General features: G+C 43.7%; 1 protein-coding gene across 2 annotated transcripts; it reads right to left on the minus strand.

Moving 5' to 3' along the window:
* Window positions 1–113: 113 nt before the first annotated feature.
* Window positions 114–13,574, minus strand: LOC110486679 (uncharacterized). Of its 2 annotated transcripts, none has more exons than XM_021558449.3 (10): window positions 12,883–13,574; window positions 10,484–11,656; window positions 6,213–6,312; window positions 6,010–6,117; window positions 5,308–5,414; window positions 5,061–5,175; window positions 4,853–4,918; window positions 4,589–4,778; window positions 4,359–4,513; window positions 114–4,199 (listed from the first exon to the last, which is right to left on the minus strand). In XM_021558449.3, the coding sequence occupies exons 2-10, from the start codon at window positions 11,635–11,637 to the stop codon at window positions 3,306–3,308; spliced, it is 2,889 nt and encodes a 962-aa protein (XP_021414124.1). In that variant the 5' UTR covers window positions 11,638–11,656; window positions 12,883–13,574; the 3' UTR covers window positions 114–3,305. The 2 variants fall into 2 exon arrangements, with proteins under 2 accessions (XP_021414124.1, XP_021414123.1); XM_021558448.3 differs by having other exon boundaries at window positions 10,475–11,656.
* Window positions 13,575–18,579: the final 5,005 nt, after the last annotated feature.

Genomic DNA, 18,579 nt, shown 5'->3' on the forward strand with positions numbered 1-18,579 from the left:
CCACAGACTGTCTGAAATATGAAGTTTTTCCAGAATGGAATAAAATGTTCATGCACATTGGGAGAATGTGGGCTATATCAATATGAAACAAGAATGCAAGGCAGAGCAGGATCTTTAATATATTATGGTTTATTATTCATCACAACTGTCATTATCATTATTAATTAAATACATCATGTGTAGATTTTCTGCAGTTAAGGAATGCATTTCAATATCTAGGATTTTATTTTTCACCAATAACAGTTCCATGTAAACTTAAAACAACAAAATACATACAGTTGGGGAGAAACCATGACAAAATAGAAAAACATAACAGCAACAACCTTTAAAAAAAAATCTAATCAGTGGGACGCTCCCGATTAAAAGCAATCAAGCTCAAGGATTTCAGGACCAATGCAGAAATGCACTCAGGACCCAAGTGTCTCTGTTGACTCATCCTGGCTATTTCAGGCATGAGGACTGATTCCAGATCAAGATCAGTTTGAGAGCAATGACAGGATGACTGTCACGACCTCTTGATGACTCAACATAGAATTGAGGACCTTAAGGAGCCTACCCAATTGGATGAAGCCAGGGACTGCTTGGAGAAATATTGCTCTATCCTGATTGGTTAGCATTAGCATTCTCAGGGTTCTCCAACATTCTCAGAGTTCTCCAACTTCTATTTATTGCCATGAAAACTACTGATCTCAGCAGTGGCATTGCTGGCCGTCAGTGCTGCTGTTTGACAACATTCTTTGTGAACAGTAAGGTTTGCATAAACATGTTCAAGTCATCTTCGCCGACTCTACTCTGATCCAAGTGATTCTGAGAAGACTGAAAGCAAAATGTGGGGGAAGAAGGGGAAAAGCATGAGCTTAAAAAATAACATGAGTTGGGGAAAAAAGACAAATAGTGAACAAAAAGGACATTTTGGCTACGATTACACTAAAGACCCTCCTCTCCTACAAAAACAGTACAGAGAATGAGTGTTAAGAGAATCAACGGTTTCCACCAAGGAATGGTGTTACAGTAACTAACCGGCACTATCCATCTAATGTACAGTATACATACGTTACATAACACTGTGTGTGAGTGGGTTAGGGAGTTATTAAAACATCATGGTGGTTGGTTACAACATACTGGCGTGACAAAGACAGACAACTTCAGATCTTCAATTTACAACCCTTGTCAGAGTTGACTAAATGCCTCCCAGTATCTCATACAGTACTTTATGACCTTCGGCTCACTCAAATGATGTCATATCTAAAATACTCATGTGAATCTTAGTTCATCGGTTGATGGTCATTCCCCTGTTCTTCAATCACTGTCAGGTTTAATACTGTAATAAGGTAAATGGAGAATTGTGGACCTAACATTATCCATAGCTACCACAGTAAACTTGAAATTTGAAATGACATAAACAGGATTTGTTATCTTAGAAGATGAGGACAAGTGTGCAATAATGAAATCAAAACAGCCATACCAGTATCTAAAAAAAAACAATACTTAACATTATCCTCAAACTGGGCTTCACATCGCCAGCCGTCCTTCCAGTTAACCAGGTGTCCTTTACTCGCATAGAAAAATAGCAGTCAAATCCAAAATAAAGAATACATATATAATATGATTAAATTAACCAACTTTGTACATAAATACATCATAGCCTGAAGGTCAGAGTTCAGAGGTTAATGCTACATTGGCAAGCCTGACCCACCCAGCACCAAGTGGCTTCCTATGGGTCCTAAAGGCGCAGGTGTAAGAGGTGAAACTATCCCATTGAGATGGAAATAGGCCTCATCATTGTATCTGTGCCATTATAGCATCTGTGACAGCTTCATTGAGGCAATCTCCATTTCAAAGTAGTCAATTTTCTTCTTCCCTATTGGCTGATCCCTCCCGATGTCCTGGTTGCACAACTCCAACAGGGTCACCAGTAGGGATCGGTCAATGAAGTTGGAAGTCCCACCATGTTGACTACATTCAAATGGTGGAAGCCCTCATGGCCCTGCTCATGCTAAAACAGCCCTTTGGCCACTAGAGGCCTCTATCATTCTGTATTAACTATCCAGATGAGATTCAACAATCTACCTACCTACCAAACAGGAGTGGCCAACTTAAGTTTCTCAAATCACTCTAAATAGATCACATTCCAATGGGTTAATTTAATAAAAGCCTCACCCTTATTACTATTTGGCTAAATAAAATATATATTATTTAATTTATCATAAGCAGAAAAATAATAGATGGACATTTGGTCTGGCGGGCAGATTCAGAGTTGTCATTGAATGCAGAAGGACCCTCCCTCACTGAACTACCAGTATCTATTATAATCTCCCACTATAAACATACTCAAGAGAAACTTGAAAAGACAAAAAAAAATTACATTCTAAAATTAAATCACTCTGTGTTGTTAGGGAGGTGCCATCCTGATCCATGCATATCTGTCTGTCAAGGCTCAGAATGTCATGTTCATTTCTCCCTCTCCTTACAAACCCTCCCTATCGCAGTGTACATCTTTCCATTTACCTGTTATCTCTCCATTTACCTTTAGTCACTGGTCAGAGGACTAGAGATCAAGAGATGAGAGAAAGGGGGGAGAAAACAAGCAACTCAAAAAAGAAGACAAAGACATGAGAGAAAGAGCAGAGAAACTGGGTGGCAATATTGAACAGTAACTCAGCTCACTACGCTACTAAGGCACACACTCACACAACACTTAACACTACAATAAATAGGTCCTCCCAGACATCCAAATACCATAGTACTACCAGCAATCACGGTCTTCAGTGCCTGGGTTTGAGATATTTTTCAATTGTTTAAATTTATCTGCAGGCATTCCGGTTGGACATCTGACCACAAACTGGACATGACAACGCATTATGGGGAACGACTCAAGGGTCCTACATGGATTTAGGATGTTCTATAACTCCCACCTACTGTATGTCCAACGGCTTGTCTGTCAGCTTTAGTCTGATAAAAACTAAATAAAATAATAAACTAAATGAGAAAACGGTTGTGTGATGTTGGGAGATCCATTGTGAACCACACAGACAATTCTCCAGTTGCAAAAGGAAACGTGTCCCATCTTAATTATTCAAACTCATTGATGAAGAAAGCATGAGGGGGTTATATGAGGGGGCATGACCCCTGGGGTGCTAATAAAACCATGATCCAGATGTCTCCTGACTATATGTAGTCCTCAAGATGCACTATCCAGGAGGCCTTCTCCTTTTCTCTCTCTCGTTCTACTTCTGGGGGTCTTTTGTTTCCATGTCCTCTTTTTTTCCTTCTCTGTTTTCTTTCTGAAGGAATAACAGGAGAAACTAGGCTGAATCTCTTGGTGCTGTGGCTCCATTCTTCTCCTCTGCCTCTCCTCCCCCTCTGTCCTTTTTCTTCCCCCCTTTCTCCTTTTTCTTCTCTTTCTCTGCCCGCTCCTTCTCCTTCTTCTGGCTCTCCTTGTCTGCTTTGTCCTTTTTCTTCTCCTTCTCTTTCCTCTTCTCCTCCTCCTTCTCTTTCTTCTTGTCTTCCTTGCTCCTCTTCTTCTTCCTGTCATCCTCTCCTCCTGTAGCTGCTGCTCCTCCTCCTCCACCTCTCCCTCCGTCTGGGAACGGGGGCAGAGGTGTGTTGTTAGCGGTGGGTGATGGGATGGTGGGTGTGATCTGCTCAGAAGTAACTTTGGGGGAGAGGGTGTTGGGTGGTGTATGGTGTACTGGGGCTGATGCACCAGGCTGGCTCTGTGCTGAGGTCTGGGCTGGGCCAGAAGAGGGGCCTGGACCAGACCCAACCAAAGGACTCTGAGAGGCAGGCGCCCTAGCTACAGAACCACTAGACATGGGTGGTTTGTGGGCGGGGCCTCTGGGTGGGCTTGAAGCTGCCGCTGAGGGGTTCTGTCGCTGCATGGCCTCCATCCCAGAGGCCCCAGAGAAGGAGCCCATCTTCTGAGAACGGAAGGGGGTTTTGGACTTGCGGAAGCCGGGGAGGGAGAGCAGGCTGGAGGAGGCCCTGAGGGGCCCTGGAGGGGGGATGGACCCCAGGAAGGAGAAGCTACCCCCGGAGCTGATGGCGGAGGCCCGACGCTTGTGCTCGTGGATGTCCCGTGTCCCGTGGAGCCTTCGGACAGGCTGGTGGGTCAGTTCGCCCCTGGACTCCCTCCACTTCCTTACCTGAATACTACACTCCCTCTCGATCAGAGCCTCGGTCACCGCTAGGGACACCACCTACACACAGACAGAGACATACAGAGGAAGTCATCAAACCAGATTTAGACACACAGACAGTGAAACGTCAGTTGACTCATTTGACTCGTGTCAATGAGTCAGAGTAGGAGTATGTTTAGAGAACACATGTATGTCTGTAAACACTGTTTACAGTCTCACCTCCTGCACCAATAGGTCCTCTCTGACAGACTCAGGTGGGATGTTCCGGAGGCGCTCCATGGTTTCGTACATGCCCTGGACCTCCCGCAGTTTATCCACCGAGCCAAGCATCTGCTTGAGCAGCACAAGGCCCACACGGAACACTATCTTCACTCCTAGAAAACAGCACAGTTAGCTAATAGTTAGCCACAGCATCATGTGCACTGTGTGTGTGTGTGTGTGTGTCTTACCCTCACAGAAGAACATGTCCCACACACGTAGCACACAGGACCACGGCAGGGTGCGTGAAAAGACACACATGAACCACTCGGTCATGTAGAGAATGGGGTCTATCTTAAACTTCTTCAGGTGACGGTAGGCCATGGGACAGACACGACGTAGCAGAGAGAAGAAGATCTCTCCATCCAACTGGATTGCTTCCTAAAAGAATGATGAGTCGGCTCAGTGTACACCGAGGAAGAAGATACAGTGTGTGTGTTCGTTCATTTACTCACCAATCCAGCACTATAATATCCAGGCAGGTACGTCTCACAGATCTGCACCAGACACCAGAAGGCATGCTGCAAGTTGGGAATATACACATTATACCACATTATGAACACCTAGCCCCATCCCATTACTTCATCATTCTAGAACATTGTTCCCATTCCCAGTTTCCTCCACAGTCCTCCTCCCTCTCTGTGTCCCTCAGCAGCCCCTCACCTCCGCAGGCATGTGCATGAGCAGGACAGCAGCCACCGGGGCCTGGGCCTGGCAGTATCCCTCTTCAGGTCTGTACACTGTGTAGGCTTTCAGTACCCGGTACAGATCCTGCTGCCTGGAGACCACACCAGAAGAGAACAGACAGTTAGCACACATGCACTCAAAGTACATTTTTATTGTACATGTCAGCATGCTCTACATGGACTGAACAAATCCTATTATACGTCAGTAAAGCATGGTCATTTACCCGTGTCCACCGCGAGCAGCAAACATCTCATGGAAGGGGAACTGTCTATGCAGGTCCTTCTCTATAATGTCCAACCATTTAGGGTCTCCCTGCTCCCTCTCCAACTCCTACAGAGATTAAGAGAGAAATAAATGTTCAGATCATATCTAATTGAGCAACTTTAAAGCAACATATCTAGTTGGAGCAGCATAATATGGAACAGGACTGAGTATAACTAGGCCTTAGCAGAGCATGTCTGTGTCAGAGTGAAAGCAGAGAAAGGGAAGGAAAAGGGTTTATCTGATATGATCTGTCCAGACCTCCACGTCTGTGAAGGTAGACCCAGTCAGGCTGGATTACTACCCAGGATAAGAGGCTTAGAGCTGGGGAGGTCTCTGCGCCCCTTAATAAACACCCCTGGAGATCTAACTGGTCGAACGAGCCACAACTCCTCCCCATCACATTAACTTCTGTTCCAGTTAGTCTGTCTACCTAGAGGTCACTGAAGAACTTCTGTACTCAAATATGTTATTTTGATTACAGTGACATTTTGACTACAATGACCCTAAATAGAGGCTGTAGGAATGATGGCCTCGGATTTGAATGGGTGAAGAGTACATAGGCAGAGTTAGTCTTTTTTGAGTGTCTGCTTCACAATAGACATGTTTTGCATAGTGGAAGTGTGAGTATGAAGACAGAAAGGGTGTGGGTTAGTGGCAGTACCTCAAACTTGCCCGGGTTGGAGTCCAGGAGTTCCTTGCTGTTGGAGAGCAGCTGCCAGGCTTTAGCCCTGAGAGAAGAGGGGATCCCCTTCCTACAGCGCAACTTTACCTGGAACACACACATACACTTATGTTATACTCACATACAATGTATGTAATAGATAAACAATCTCATACCATACATAGCCAGATGTAGCTACGTACCTTTTGGAAGCGTCTTGAGACCCATTTGTCCCAATTGTTGAACATGTCCAGCCATTTCAGCTCTCTCTGCCGTGCTACATCAACTCTGATGTCCTTATCACTGTAACACATGGAGAAAGAGTTAACAACATAAACACCAAGACACACATGCATGTCAACCACACTGGGCATGTAAGACAGTGTATTTATTGCTTTCCAGGGATTTTTCTGCCATTGAAATCCTTGGGCAGAGCACCTAATTATTATTTTTTATATATAATTGAAATATATTTTCAGGATGGAAAAATGCTTCCACTGTCAACGTAACCGACTTAAACCAGATCAGATTACTGAGACTGCCAATGTTTGTGCTCCATTGGGCAGCACTTACACTGGTGCTAAGTGTCTGGATTATTCCTTTCATCTGGATGATCAGAGTGTGTGGAGAGCACAGCAGAATGATGCCGCCATCATGGCGATCCACAAGTCTGTCTGAAGAAGAGTCGCTTCAATTAGATGTTCAGCATAATTCAGGATAAAGTGTATCGAAAAACTCCAAGAGGAGATGGAACACATAGCACCCATTACCATGTCTTCATCCCCTCTACATTGACTGACCAAATGATCCAAGCTTATCATGCCAACCTCATGTGTGGCCATCTTGGAGTTTACAAGACCTACCGAAGATTACAGGGGGTGGCTTACTGGCCAGGCTTACGGGTTGATACCAAGAAGTTCATACACAGTGGGAAGTCTGCCAGAAATACAAACCAGACATTGGCAGACATGCCTGGAAACTGCAGCAGACATGGTGAACCATCCCAATGGAGTGCTGGGAATTTACCTCATGGGACCTTTTCCTCCCAACTGGGAAGGAATTTTTATTGGTGGTAGTGGACTACCACACACACTGGTTGGAGTCGTTTCCCCTCCGCAAAGCCACTGCATCCGCCATTGCTCTAATTCTGCGAAGAAGTGTCTTTACCAGATTCCAGACCAAATTCTCTCTGACCGAGGTCCGCAGTTCATATCAGGAATCTACAAAGAGCTCAGTACCTACTGGGGTGTAGCTGGCAACTGACCACGGCCTACCATCCTCAGACCAACCTGACCGAGAGGGTAAACCGCACCTTGAAGGAGATGATTGCTTCATTCGAGGTGGGATCAGCATCTTCCTGAGTTTCGCTTTGCACTGAAATCCACAGTCCAGTAGATTTCTGGGGTAAGATGGACTGAGTCTTGCAAAGTTCCAACATTTCACCTGACTGCCCAGCATTTGATGCAGTCCAACAGCACCACACATTGCTAGCCAGAGTGGAGGCCAGCAGAATCAAAGCCAAACAATGACAGGTCAGAAACTATGACAAACATAGACGAGAGTTTCCCACCACAGTCTCATGTCTGGGTCTGTTATCATCTATCAAAGGCTTCCAAACAGTCCACTGCCAAGCTAGCTTCAAGATGGAAAGATCCATACTGTGTGGTGCAGTAGTTGTGGCCGGTGAACTACTTAGTCTGTTTGGAGGACACTTGGGAAGATGTCAGGATGTTGTTGACCTAAAGCCCTGCTACAATACTGCAGAGGAGGCAAAAACAACACCTGCAGGAACTCTTCTTGGAGGGGGACTTCCCTGGTTTAGTGTAGGAGAAATCTGAACCTGCCAAAACCTGCATCCTCTCTGTTTCTACAGGCTTTGGCAAAATCCTGCACGGAGCCTTCACCATGCCCTGCCACTTTAAGAGCGCATCAGCAGTCAGGAAGGAGGAAATAACGATAGCTCTTCCGGCTCTCTGTGAAGAGCTCTCAGTTGGCGTGGAAGTTTGACAGTGTGTGCAACTCTGCAGAAGTATTGTTTATTTTCAGCATGCTTAGTTGTAAGTGTTTAAGTCGATCACTGGTGTTACCGCTCTAGGTCGTGGCTGTAATCTTTTGGGACCGCTCCTGTCATTGTTCGCATGGAGTAGTAACAACATTGTTGCGAAGCTTTGAAAAACAAACCATCAGGTGTATCAGACAGACAGTGTAACTGCAAGTCCCCCCGCCCTCTCATATTCCCTCTATCACTCCTGTGCTTTTTACTGCAGCAGAATCTCTTTTTAGATGCTCCTTGAGATGTTCAGTGTCGTTGGACTATTAGTCCCCTGCCAGTCATATTTGGTGTGACATTTTAGTTAAAGGGAGTTTGCGTGAGAGTTATTGTTTATTGTTGTTTGAACTGTATTGATTTTGTGTGGGACCATTTACATTTGGCCAAGAAGATTTTTAGGCATTTTAAGGCCTTCTTTGTATTGTCTATGAACACACACTCCACACACCCATTCATACCGCCCCCCTCTGAGGTAATGCAGAATATTGCAAATCATCTAATGTTGATGACTGGGTTCTTTCTTGTCAATTGTTTCTATGAAGTTGCCTTTAAATTGCTCTGACATTATTATTGGTTGGGTTACCCCTGTGCTGTGACATGCGTTTTATATGGTGTCTTATCTCTTCTCTCCACTGGCTATCTGGAAAACAGGCTACACTCTAGGCAGTCTCTTCTGCTGATGTGTGTGGATCTGGTACTCTATCCTACTCTTTTCCTTTCAGCATGGTTAATACCTGCCTGGCGCCCAAAACAAAATCTTTCTTTACCCCTCTCTAAATATTCCTCTACAAAGTACGTAGAAAAGATAATAGACCTCATATTATATATACTATTTTTTATAATAGAATCTTTAAGAACTAACATCAGCAAAATAAAAGCTAAAATTACAAAAACAATTAATTGAACAGTATCAACTTTGTTATTATGTTTGAGCAAAAGAACACAGCATTAGAAATGGCAAAATGCATAGAATTGCAGGTAATTCACCTTAAAAAACTACAAAAATGTTCTCAGCTCCAAGGCAGAATATGTAGAATTGCAGGAAAGTAGATTTAAAACAGCAAAAATGTATCTCGGTGCCATGGAGAAATTTGGAGAAATGCAGGAAATTGTCTTAAAAATAAAAAAAATTGGGGGCCTCTAAAATTCAGCCCCACTGACGGGCTGACTGTGCCCCTTGTCACAACCCCTGCCATGCCCACCACTTAACACATTTTTGTTCTGGATTTTAAAAAACTGCTTATCTAAATACGGATATCCTAAGAATGGATGCAGCCACAGGGTCATGTTCATTGAGTATATTTCAAACAGGAGCTAGAGTTGTTTTAAATGGAAGCTGTGCGACCTGAGATTCTTTAAAAGGAATACTCATCTACAGATTTATATTATACTTCATATTATATGCTAATTTACAATATTTCTGTCCTACACTACTCTCTCTCACACAGACACCCTTTGATAACGACACTGAAGTGGAACAGGCTTAATCAATACCAAACTAAATCAATAAAACAGAAGAGGAAGTGCACTTAGAGAGACTGTCCGAGGGGAGGGGCAAGATACGTTCTCCAGAAAGAGAGGGAAATGGGTGGCTGGGCGAGGCACAGTCAGTACATATTGTGTCACAAAAGCGCTCTCAGCACTATCTATCTGAGTCACACAAAGGAGAGATGAAGGACAGACCGATAAGTTTAAAGTGGATATAGGAAGGACTGGACAAAAAGTGTGGGGAGGGAGAGATCACTTGGGCAAGATGGGTGACTCGGAGAAGATGACCAAGCCAGGAAAGACGGTTGATTGTCAAAGACTCCAGCCCCCCAAGTCATAGAGTTCTGCTACCGCACGGCAAGCGGTACTGGAGCACCAAGTCTGGGACCAAAAAGCTCCATAACAGCTTCTACCCACAAGCCATAAGACTGCTTAACAGTTAATCAAATGGCTACCTGGAGTATTTGCATTGACCCCCTTTGGTTAATTATACGTTTTTGCACAGACTATGTACACTCACTGGACTCAACCATACTACACTGACATTCCAACACACACACATGCATATTGACGGTACACATACACATATCCAATCCCACTATGATTCTGCTACCCTATGTTTAGATCTATGCATAGTCACTTTACCTCTACCTATGTATTGTGTTACTATTTTTCCTTTAGTTTATTTAGCAAATGTTTAGCTTTTTTAATTTTTACTCTGCACTGTTGGTTAAGGACTAGTAAGTAAGCATTTTACGGTAAGGTCTACTACAACTGTTGTAGTCGGCGCATGTGACAATTAGAATTTTCTTTAAGAGAGAAAAAAACAAACCAGTGTAATTGCCCATCTACAGTCAGAGTGAAGACACAATAGATGTGTATTTTACATGGGTGTGTGCATAGAGTGAGGGTGTGTTTTTGTTTTACCATGCCCACCTGCCCTCGCTGTACTGGGTCCCGCCGAGGAAGCCATATTTGTCAGTGCGTCTAACAGCCAGGCCGTTGATCTCTGAGTCTGACCCGATAGAGCTTCCATCCTCCCCCAGGCCAGACAGAGACTCCAGGGTCCCTGACATCATGCTGGCTGACTCCAAGTAGCTGAGGGTGTCTGGGGCTGGGGCTCTGGGGTAGGGCAGGGAGAGGGAGACAGGTTCCTGGATCACTGGGGGGCTGGGGTGCACTGCTCTGGAGGGGGTGTTGGGTAGCTCTGCCATTCTGGGAGATTGGCTTGAGGTCTCAGGTATAGGAGACAGGCTGGGGGTGTCCAGTTTGGGAGGGTTTGGGCTTTCTTCTGGTGGCAGACGATTTTGTGCTTCAGGGGCTGCAGCTGCTTGGGTGGAGTCTGGAGGAGGGGGAGTGTAAGTGGGGGCAGGAGGAGGGGGAGTGTAAGTGGGGGCAGGAGGAGGGAGAGATTCCACCATAGACTGAGGCTGAGCATAATCAGTAGCAGGATTAGTGTTCACAGTGACATGAACACTGGGGTAGAGATTAGGGGTGAGATTAAGACAGGAGGAGGGGCTGGTAGTCTGCTGTGTTACCCCCTGTACCTCTTGCTCACTGTGGGCCTGTGTAGGGCCCTCTGAGGGGGCATTTAACAGCTGCTTGCCCCCTGGGTTACTCACTTCCTGCTTTACAGCCAACACTGGGCTGGCCCCTGCCCCCATGTATGTCTCCTTTACTCCCTCCCTCAGCCACAATGCTACATCTACAGGTAGGATGGCAGGAGTATCTAGGGCTATTACAGGTAAGGGGGCAGGTCTCTCTGGGGGTATTAGAGGTGGGGGCACTGGAGTCTCTGGAGTTAACGCTGATGAGACGCGTTTGGGGGGACTCGGTGGAGGTCCTCTCCCCCCTCTCTTGGGAGACTTGGGAGAAGGAGGGTGAGAAGGAAGCATCTCTCCTGGTACAGTTAATGTCAGAGAAGCTTTGTCACCGTACAGAGAGGACTTGGGGATTGGGTTCTCCTTAGTGGGCTCTGGGGTGGTGCTGCTGGGAGGAGGGGGGGCAGTAGAGGGTATGGGGAAGGAGGGGGCAGCATGTGTGTCACCTATAGCTGGAGGTGAGGGGATTAGGGCGGAGATTTCGGCCATAGCTCCTCCTTATTTTCTCCTTGACAGATGGAAAGAGAAGACAGTAAGGTTTCATGAGAAACCAAAGTTAACAAAACTCTTAATCATGATCACATGGAAACAACCTCTCCACATTTCCATAGTGTATTAGAGTAAATTATGTTGGACTGATGATAATAAATAATACTGAGGCCATCAGTCCCTGCCCCACACTTTTCAGACAAATTTTTCACAAAAAACAAAGTCTTTGCTTCCACAATGTTAAATTAAGAAGTTGGCCGTATATTTCAAAATCATGGACATTATTTGCGAGATAGGCTAATGCCCAAAGTTTTACTGGCTACTATATTGGTGGAATTGCAGTTTTGAACAGTGGGGAAGATTCTAATAACAGACAATGAAAACCAGCTAAATTTAAACAAACACAGTTCCCTATATCTGAAAGAGGACATTGGCCATTCATTACACACCTACCTCCTACTCTTTGTCTTCTATTTGATATTTAGTTAGTGGACATGGGTTTGGATTTTTCGAATTATTGCCCATTGGGGTATTTTCAACAAGCACCATCTCCACAATACAGTAACAATACAGTAATAGGTAGAATTATGCATGTCTATCTGAGGTTTCGCTTAATTTAGTTCAATATGATGATTTGAGCTGTGTTATTTACTATACCCAAACCCACCTCTCCATTTCTGCCCAATATCTCTCCAGTGTCATCGAACACTGAAAATTCACGGACAATCTACAGAGCTTGATGTTGACAATGACATGTCTACAATTCAAATACATTGTAGAATACATTCATTCAAAAGACTGCCTGGCCCTTACGATCAACTCAGGTGTGGCCACAAACAATATCAAGTGCATGCACTAACAAGCACAACAGTCAGACAAAATTACCTTCGCTAGCATCCACCGATACAGTCCCTTGTTTCTTCTACCAAGATTACGGACAAGATTGTATTTATATTTCGCTGATCTAAGCAGGTTGGTTTGCTAACTCGCGTCAGCCAACACGCTAACTACCTAGCTACTATAGCTACCTAAAAACGAACGATTGTGTTTTCATATCCTCTCGAGGCCTCATTCAAAGCAACAACTTCCCAATTCAACCACAGGAAAATTATATTGTTGCCAAACAGGCATCTTCGTTTTCTAGTGGTCCACTCCCCTCCCTGACGTTGGGGCCCTGCCTGACCATAGGGTCCACGGCCTTGCCCATCCGCTTCCCTCGATATAAACTCTCTCGTGTAAACTTACCCACGGCCCGCGTGTCTACGTGATCCGTCCGCCTGGACGCCCAGGGCAGGGGGTTTGTCCGCGGGCCCCCCACAGCTCCGGTCCGCTAAGCTCCTCCGTTCAATGAAAGCACGACAATGAGAAGCTGGACTGTCCAGGCAACAAAGGGAAAATAAATAGACAACGGCTGAGCAGGTTAGGAGGCGCAATGTCCCCCAAAACTAGCTAGCTAGCTAGTTAGTTAGCTTGCTGGCTAATGATGTTAGGCGAGTGTTAACCTAGCTGTCTGTTTGGGTTACTCTCTGACATAACTGCAGAGAGTTTAAATCTTACAAATGTATATCATTTTACGACCAAATGGTATTCCTTTCTTCCAAACTGTCCTTCACAATCAGTGTGGTCGTGCTGCTGTTAGACATTTAGCACAAATCGCCTGCATTTCCTTCTGCTGACAGCCACGTGCGCGCTCCTGTTAGTGCGATCGGGCACTCACACGTATAGGCATAATCGGGACCATCTGTCAACACGAGTGGCAAAGAAAATAATAATATCAGGTTAAACTAGAACTAAGTAGATAGTATTTGTCTCAAATAATCTTTCATTTTCAAATATGTTGTTAAATTTGTATATGCACCGTTTGATTGAACTAAACTATCCTCTGTTTTTTCACGGTAGCAAACATTTACCGGATTGTCGCTGTCTCTCGGTACTCTGCTTCCCTCTGCTGTTGGTATAAGGCCATTACTTTTTAGAATTATACCAACATCTCTACGATTTAACAGCAGGTAGCACAAGACTTTAAGACCAGAATGAGACCAGTAGGTGGCATAAGATATTACAGTTTTTCTCGATTGCTAAACACCAAAACCCATTGGCTGAACAAAGTTCTCAGTTGCCTGGACTCATTTAGCTAATTATGCAGTCTGTTGTCAATAACTTAAACCATTTCACATGGTAAAACACCATTTGCAGATCTCACTTAGACTTTTCAGCAAAACTCTAAACACATTCTCATTCTCAAAACACATTCTGCACTCTAATGCACATGTCATCCATACTGGTAAACACAAGTGGCAACAATCAAATACAAATAGAGAATACATGTCATTGATTGAACACAACCACTCAAAATTGATTTAACCTGTTTCAAATTATACGACACAACCAATATAAGCCAGTTTAGAGAGCAAACAGGTTGTTGAAGGTGGGAAGGAGAAAGTCTGAGAATGGATAGAAGAAAAAATGTGAGAATACGAGGACGAGTGCGTATGTGAGGTGGGCGACGAGGAGGATGAGGAGGGCAAGAAAGAGGACGAGGAGGACGAATAGGAAGAGGAAGACAAAGAGTGGAAATATCCAATGAAATTCGATCAATAGTTATAGACCATGTTCTTGTCCATGAACTGACAGTGAGGGAAGCAGGACTTAGAGTGCAACCCAATTTGAGACGATTTTCTGAGTCCACCATAGTAAGGACATTCAGAGAAGAGAACAGGTACAGGATACTACTGTATTTTTGTAATTGCAATTTGACTGTACTACACTATATGCAGCTGTTTCAATAGACATTTGTAAAGTTAATCACTGTATGTATTGTACTGCATGAATATGTTTTGTAACTGCAGAACTACTTTTTGTAGAATTGCAAGGCTGCCACATGCAGGTGGAAGGACAGCTACATTCATTCGGGAGCAAGAGGCCGTTATAGTTGGCATGGTCCTTCAAGATAATGCAATAAGACTCAGAAAAATCTAGGAACGAGTGATACAAGACAACACACACTTCCAGGGAATCAACAGTGTGAGCATTTCCACAATTGACCGTGTCCTCCATAGTAACAGGATGCGAATGAAACAAGTGTACAGAGTACCTTTTGAGCGCAACTCACCAAGGGTGAAATAACTGCGAGCTCAGTATGTGCAAGTAAGTGTACATTCAGAAACATTTACTGTAATCCAGATTGTCTCCAGTACTAACACATACCATGTGAATGCCATTACTCTTCAGTACATACAATGTATGTGAATCAGAAGCCTAATTGTACTCTACGGTATAGCACTGTCTCTGTACGACTTCTGTACGAATCCTACATACAGTATATTGTATTTCTACACAGGACAATATTTGACTTGGAATCCTTGGACAGACCCCATGAGTTCATCTTTGTTGATGAAGCGGGCTTCAATCTAACAAAGAGGAGAAGGAGAGGCCGAAACACGATTGGACAGCGGGCCATTGTTGAAGTCCCTGGTCAACGAGGTGGCAATGTCACAATCTGTGCTGCTATCAGCAACCATGGTGTTTTACATCACCATGTTACACTCGGGCCATATAACACCCAGCACCTCCTAAGATTTATTGCCAATCTAAGATATATTTTATTTGAGCAGCAGGTTCAAGAGCAGCAGGGTCAAGAGCTAAATGAGAATCCCACTCCCACCTATGTGATGGTGTGGGACAATGTCAGTTTCCACCGAGCTGCTTATGTAAGGGAATGGTTTAACATCAATGGGCAGTTTATGAACTTGTGCCTCCCTCCATACTCGCCTTTCCTGAATCTGATTGAGGAGTTTTTCTCCTCTTGGATATGGAAAGTGTATGATAGACAACCCTACACCAGAGTAAATCTGCTACAAGCCATGGATTTAGCCTGTGGTGATATAGGTGAGGAATCATGTCAGGGCTGGATACGGCACACAATAGGCTTCTTCCCCCGTTGCCTCAGGAGGGACAATATTGCTTGTGATGTCGACAAAGTGCTCTGGCCTGACCCAGCCCAAAGACAAGAAGAAGCACATTGATCACATGTTTACTCCTTTGAGTATTTAATACATTTTAGAATAAGGCTGTAACGTAACAAAATGTGGAAAAAGGGAAGGGATCTGAATACTTTACAGATGCACTGTACATTTACATCCACAGTAGCACCATGCACAACAGAGGAGGCTGGTGGGAAGAGTTATAGGAGGACAGGCACGTTGTAATAGCTGAAAATTAAATTAACGTAACGGAGTCAAACAAGTGGTTTCCATGCGTTTGATGTTCCTTTCATTCTATTGTGTACATGGTAGGGTTTGGAAGTCATAAGCGTTACTCAATTGTTATTGTCATTGATCCAACCCAGCCACTTACAACTCTCTGAGTAAAGCTCACCTTTATTTATCCAGGTAGACCAGTTGAGAACAAGTTCTCATTTACAACTACAAAGCAGTGCGACACAAACAACAACACAGAGTTACACATGGAATAAACAAGCGTACAGTCAATAACACAACAGAAAAAAAGTCTATATACAGTGTGTGCAAATGGCGTGAGGAGCTAAGGCAATAAATAGACCATAGTATTTGCATGTATAAATATTTAGAAGATTGCTATTGAGAAACCAATCCAACGGGGGACACCCAGACATGTCATAGAGTAGGATGGAATCCCCGATTGTTTACAAGGTTACTGGGTAGCCTCTCCTTCTTTCATAAGTCTTCCCCTCATTCTTCCCTTTCAAGCTTATGTGGTTTAGAGCATTCACTCTCTGCATGACTGAAATTGTATAAAAAAAGAGGCTACACCGCTGTTGTGACACAACACATTGTTTTCTGTAATGTCCCTCTGGCTCTCAACCCTCACAGTGTTTCGGTTCCACCACTAGAGCTGGAAGTATTTACTTTGATTCTGGAGTCTGACAAAATGTTTCCATAATAACAACATGGTTGCATAGTTCTGCATTGAAAAACAACATCTGTGTAATCTCAATGGTAACTTCACATTTTTTCTCTACAATGACTCACTCTGGCTTGTAACTAGGACACACCATTGACATAATGAGGTTAGAGAGAACGTAAAGGATGTGTGATTAATGTTTAAAACCTTGTGTTCCATGTGTTCCTCCATTTTTGTTTCTCTTGCCGTTTCCGAGGTCACCATAGTCGCTATGTGTTCCTGGACCTAGGCAGCTTCCAGGGAAGAGCTTGTGTAGTGTCTTTTAAATTCTTGCTTGAGAAATATTTTTTTGCTTAAAAGCCATTTTTATGGAAATATATTACAGTAAGGTACTTAATCGTTACCCAGAAATGATTTGATATTGATATGAAAACGACTGCATTGGGCTTTTAACAAAATCTGAAACAAACTGAGCAGGGCCAGACTAACGCATTTGGGGCCCCAAATATATGGGAAAACGGAAAGCTAGCTAAATATTGAATTTGAATATTCAATAAAATTGAAATAGAATTTTAAAATGTAATGCAATATTCATTCAATTCAGTTCACATTATGAATTCTATGAATACATTTGTGCATTACAAATTCTAAGATATAACATTAAAATGTAAGTTCAAGTTCAAAATTATGGAATTCAAATACAGTTTCTGTTGGCACTGGTGATATCACTAGACAAGCTGAAACTCCCGCCCATTCAAACCTCAAATCAAATCAAAGTTTAGTTGTCACGTGCGCTGAATACAACAGGTGTAGTAGACCTTACTATGAAAATCATTACTTACAGGCTCTAACCAATAGTGCAAAAAAGGTATTGCGTGACCTGCTGATTAGGTCCTGAGTAGATTGTATTTTCAACCAGAAACTGTCAGGAAATAACCCTGAACACATTTTTTCAGTTTTCCACTGTTAGGTTCATCAGCTGTTGTACACAATGATTTATATATACACTATATGAGTTATAGGGAGCGTTGTGTTGAAGCCACCTTGCCTCCATCTTGGCACTCTCTCACCATTGTAAAAAATATTTACATTCGTTTTTGCCACATTTATTTTATTACAGACACCTTATTCCATACTTCTAAATTGTATTATGTGAGCTAAAAAATATATAAATACACTACCTTGCCAAAAGTAAGTGGACAACTTTTCAAATTAGTTAATTCAGATATTTCAGCTACACCTGTTACTGACAGGTATATAAAATTGAGCACACAGTCATGCAATCTCCATAGACAAACAGTGTCAGTTGAATGGACCGTGCTGAAGAGCTCAGTTACTTTCAACGTGGCAACGTCATAGGCACCTTTACAACAAGTCAGTTCGTCAAATTTCTGTCCTGCTCAAGCTGCCCTGGTCAACTGTAACTGCTGTTATTGTGAAGTGGAAACGTCTAGGAGCAACAACGGCTCAGCTGCAAAGTGATAGGCCACTCAAGTTAGCAAAGAACGGGACCGCCGAGTGCTGAATCATGCAGCACATAAAAACTTCTGTCCTCGATTGCAGCACTCACTACCAAGTTCCAAACTGCCTCTGGGAGCAACGTCAGCACAAGAACTGTTCATTGGGAGTTCATGAAATGGGTTTCCATGGCCGAGCAGCCGCACACAAGCCTAAGATTACCATATGTAATGCCAGCGTTGTCTGAAGTGGTGCAAACCTCGCCACCATTGGACTCTGGAGCAGTGGAAACGCGTTCTCTGGAGCGATGAATCACGCTTCACCATCTGTCAGTCCGACAGACGAATCTGGGTTTGGTGAATACCAGGAGAACGCTACCTGCCTGAATGCATAGTGCCAACTGTAAAGTTTGGTGGAGGAGGAATAATGGTCTGGGGCTGTTTTTCATAGTTCCACCTACGCCCCTAAGTTCCAGTAAAGGAAAATCTTAACGCTACAGCATACAATGACATTCTAGATGATTTTGAGCTTCCAACTTTGTGGCACACAGAAATGGTGTGTAAGAACTTGACTGGCCTGCACAGATCCCTGACCTCAACCCAA

This window comes from Oncorhynchus mykiss, chromosome 13, assembly GCF_057628025.1.
Source record: "Oncorhynchus mykiss isolate SJ-2025 chromosome 13, ASM5762802v1, whole genome shotgun sequence".
NCBI classification, from domain to species: Eukaryota; Metazoa; Chordata; class Actinopteri; order Salmoniformes; family Salmonidae; genus Oncorhynchus; species Oncorhynchus mykiss.

What these genes read in the sequence shown, in the direction of transcription:
- LOC110486679 (XM_021558448.3), bottom strand. Translation starts at nt 11,637, where the DNA reads ATGGCCGAAATCTCCGCCCTAATCCCCTCACCTCCAGCTATAGGTGAC. An exon ending in CCAACCCGGGCAAGTTTGAG is followed by an intron (nt 5,415 to 6,009) that starts GTACTGCCACTA and finishes TAATCTCTGTAG; the next exon opens with GAGTTGGAGAGGGAGCAGGG. An exon ending in TCATGCACATGCCTGCGGAG is followed by an intron (nt 4,919 to 5,060) that starts GTGAGGGGCTGC and finishes CCCAACTTGCAG; the next exon opens with CATGCCTTCTGGTGTCTGGT.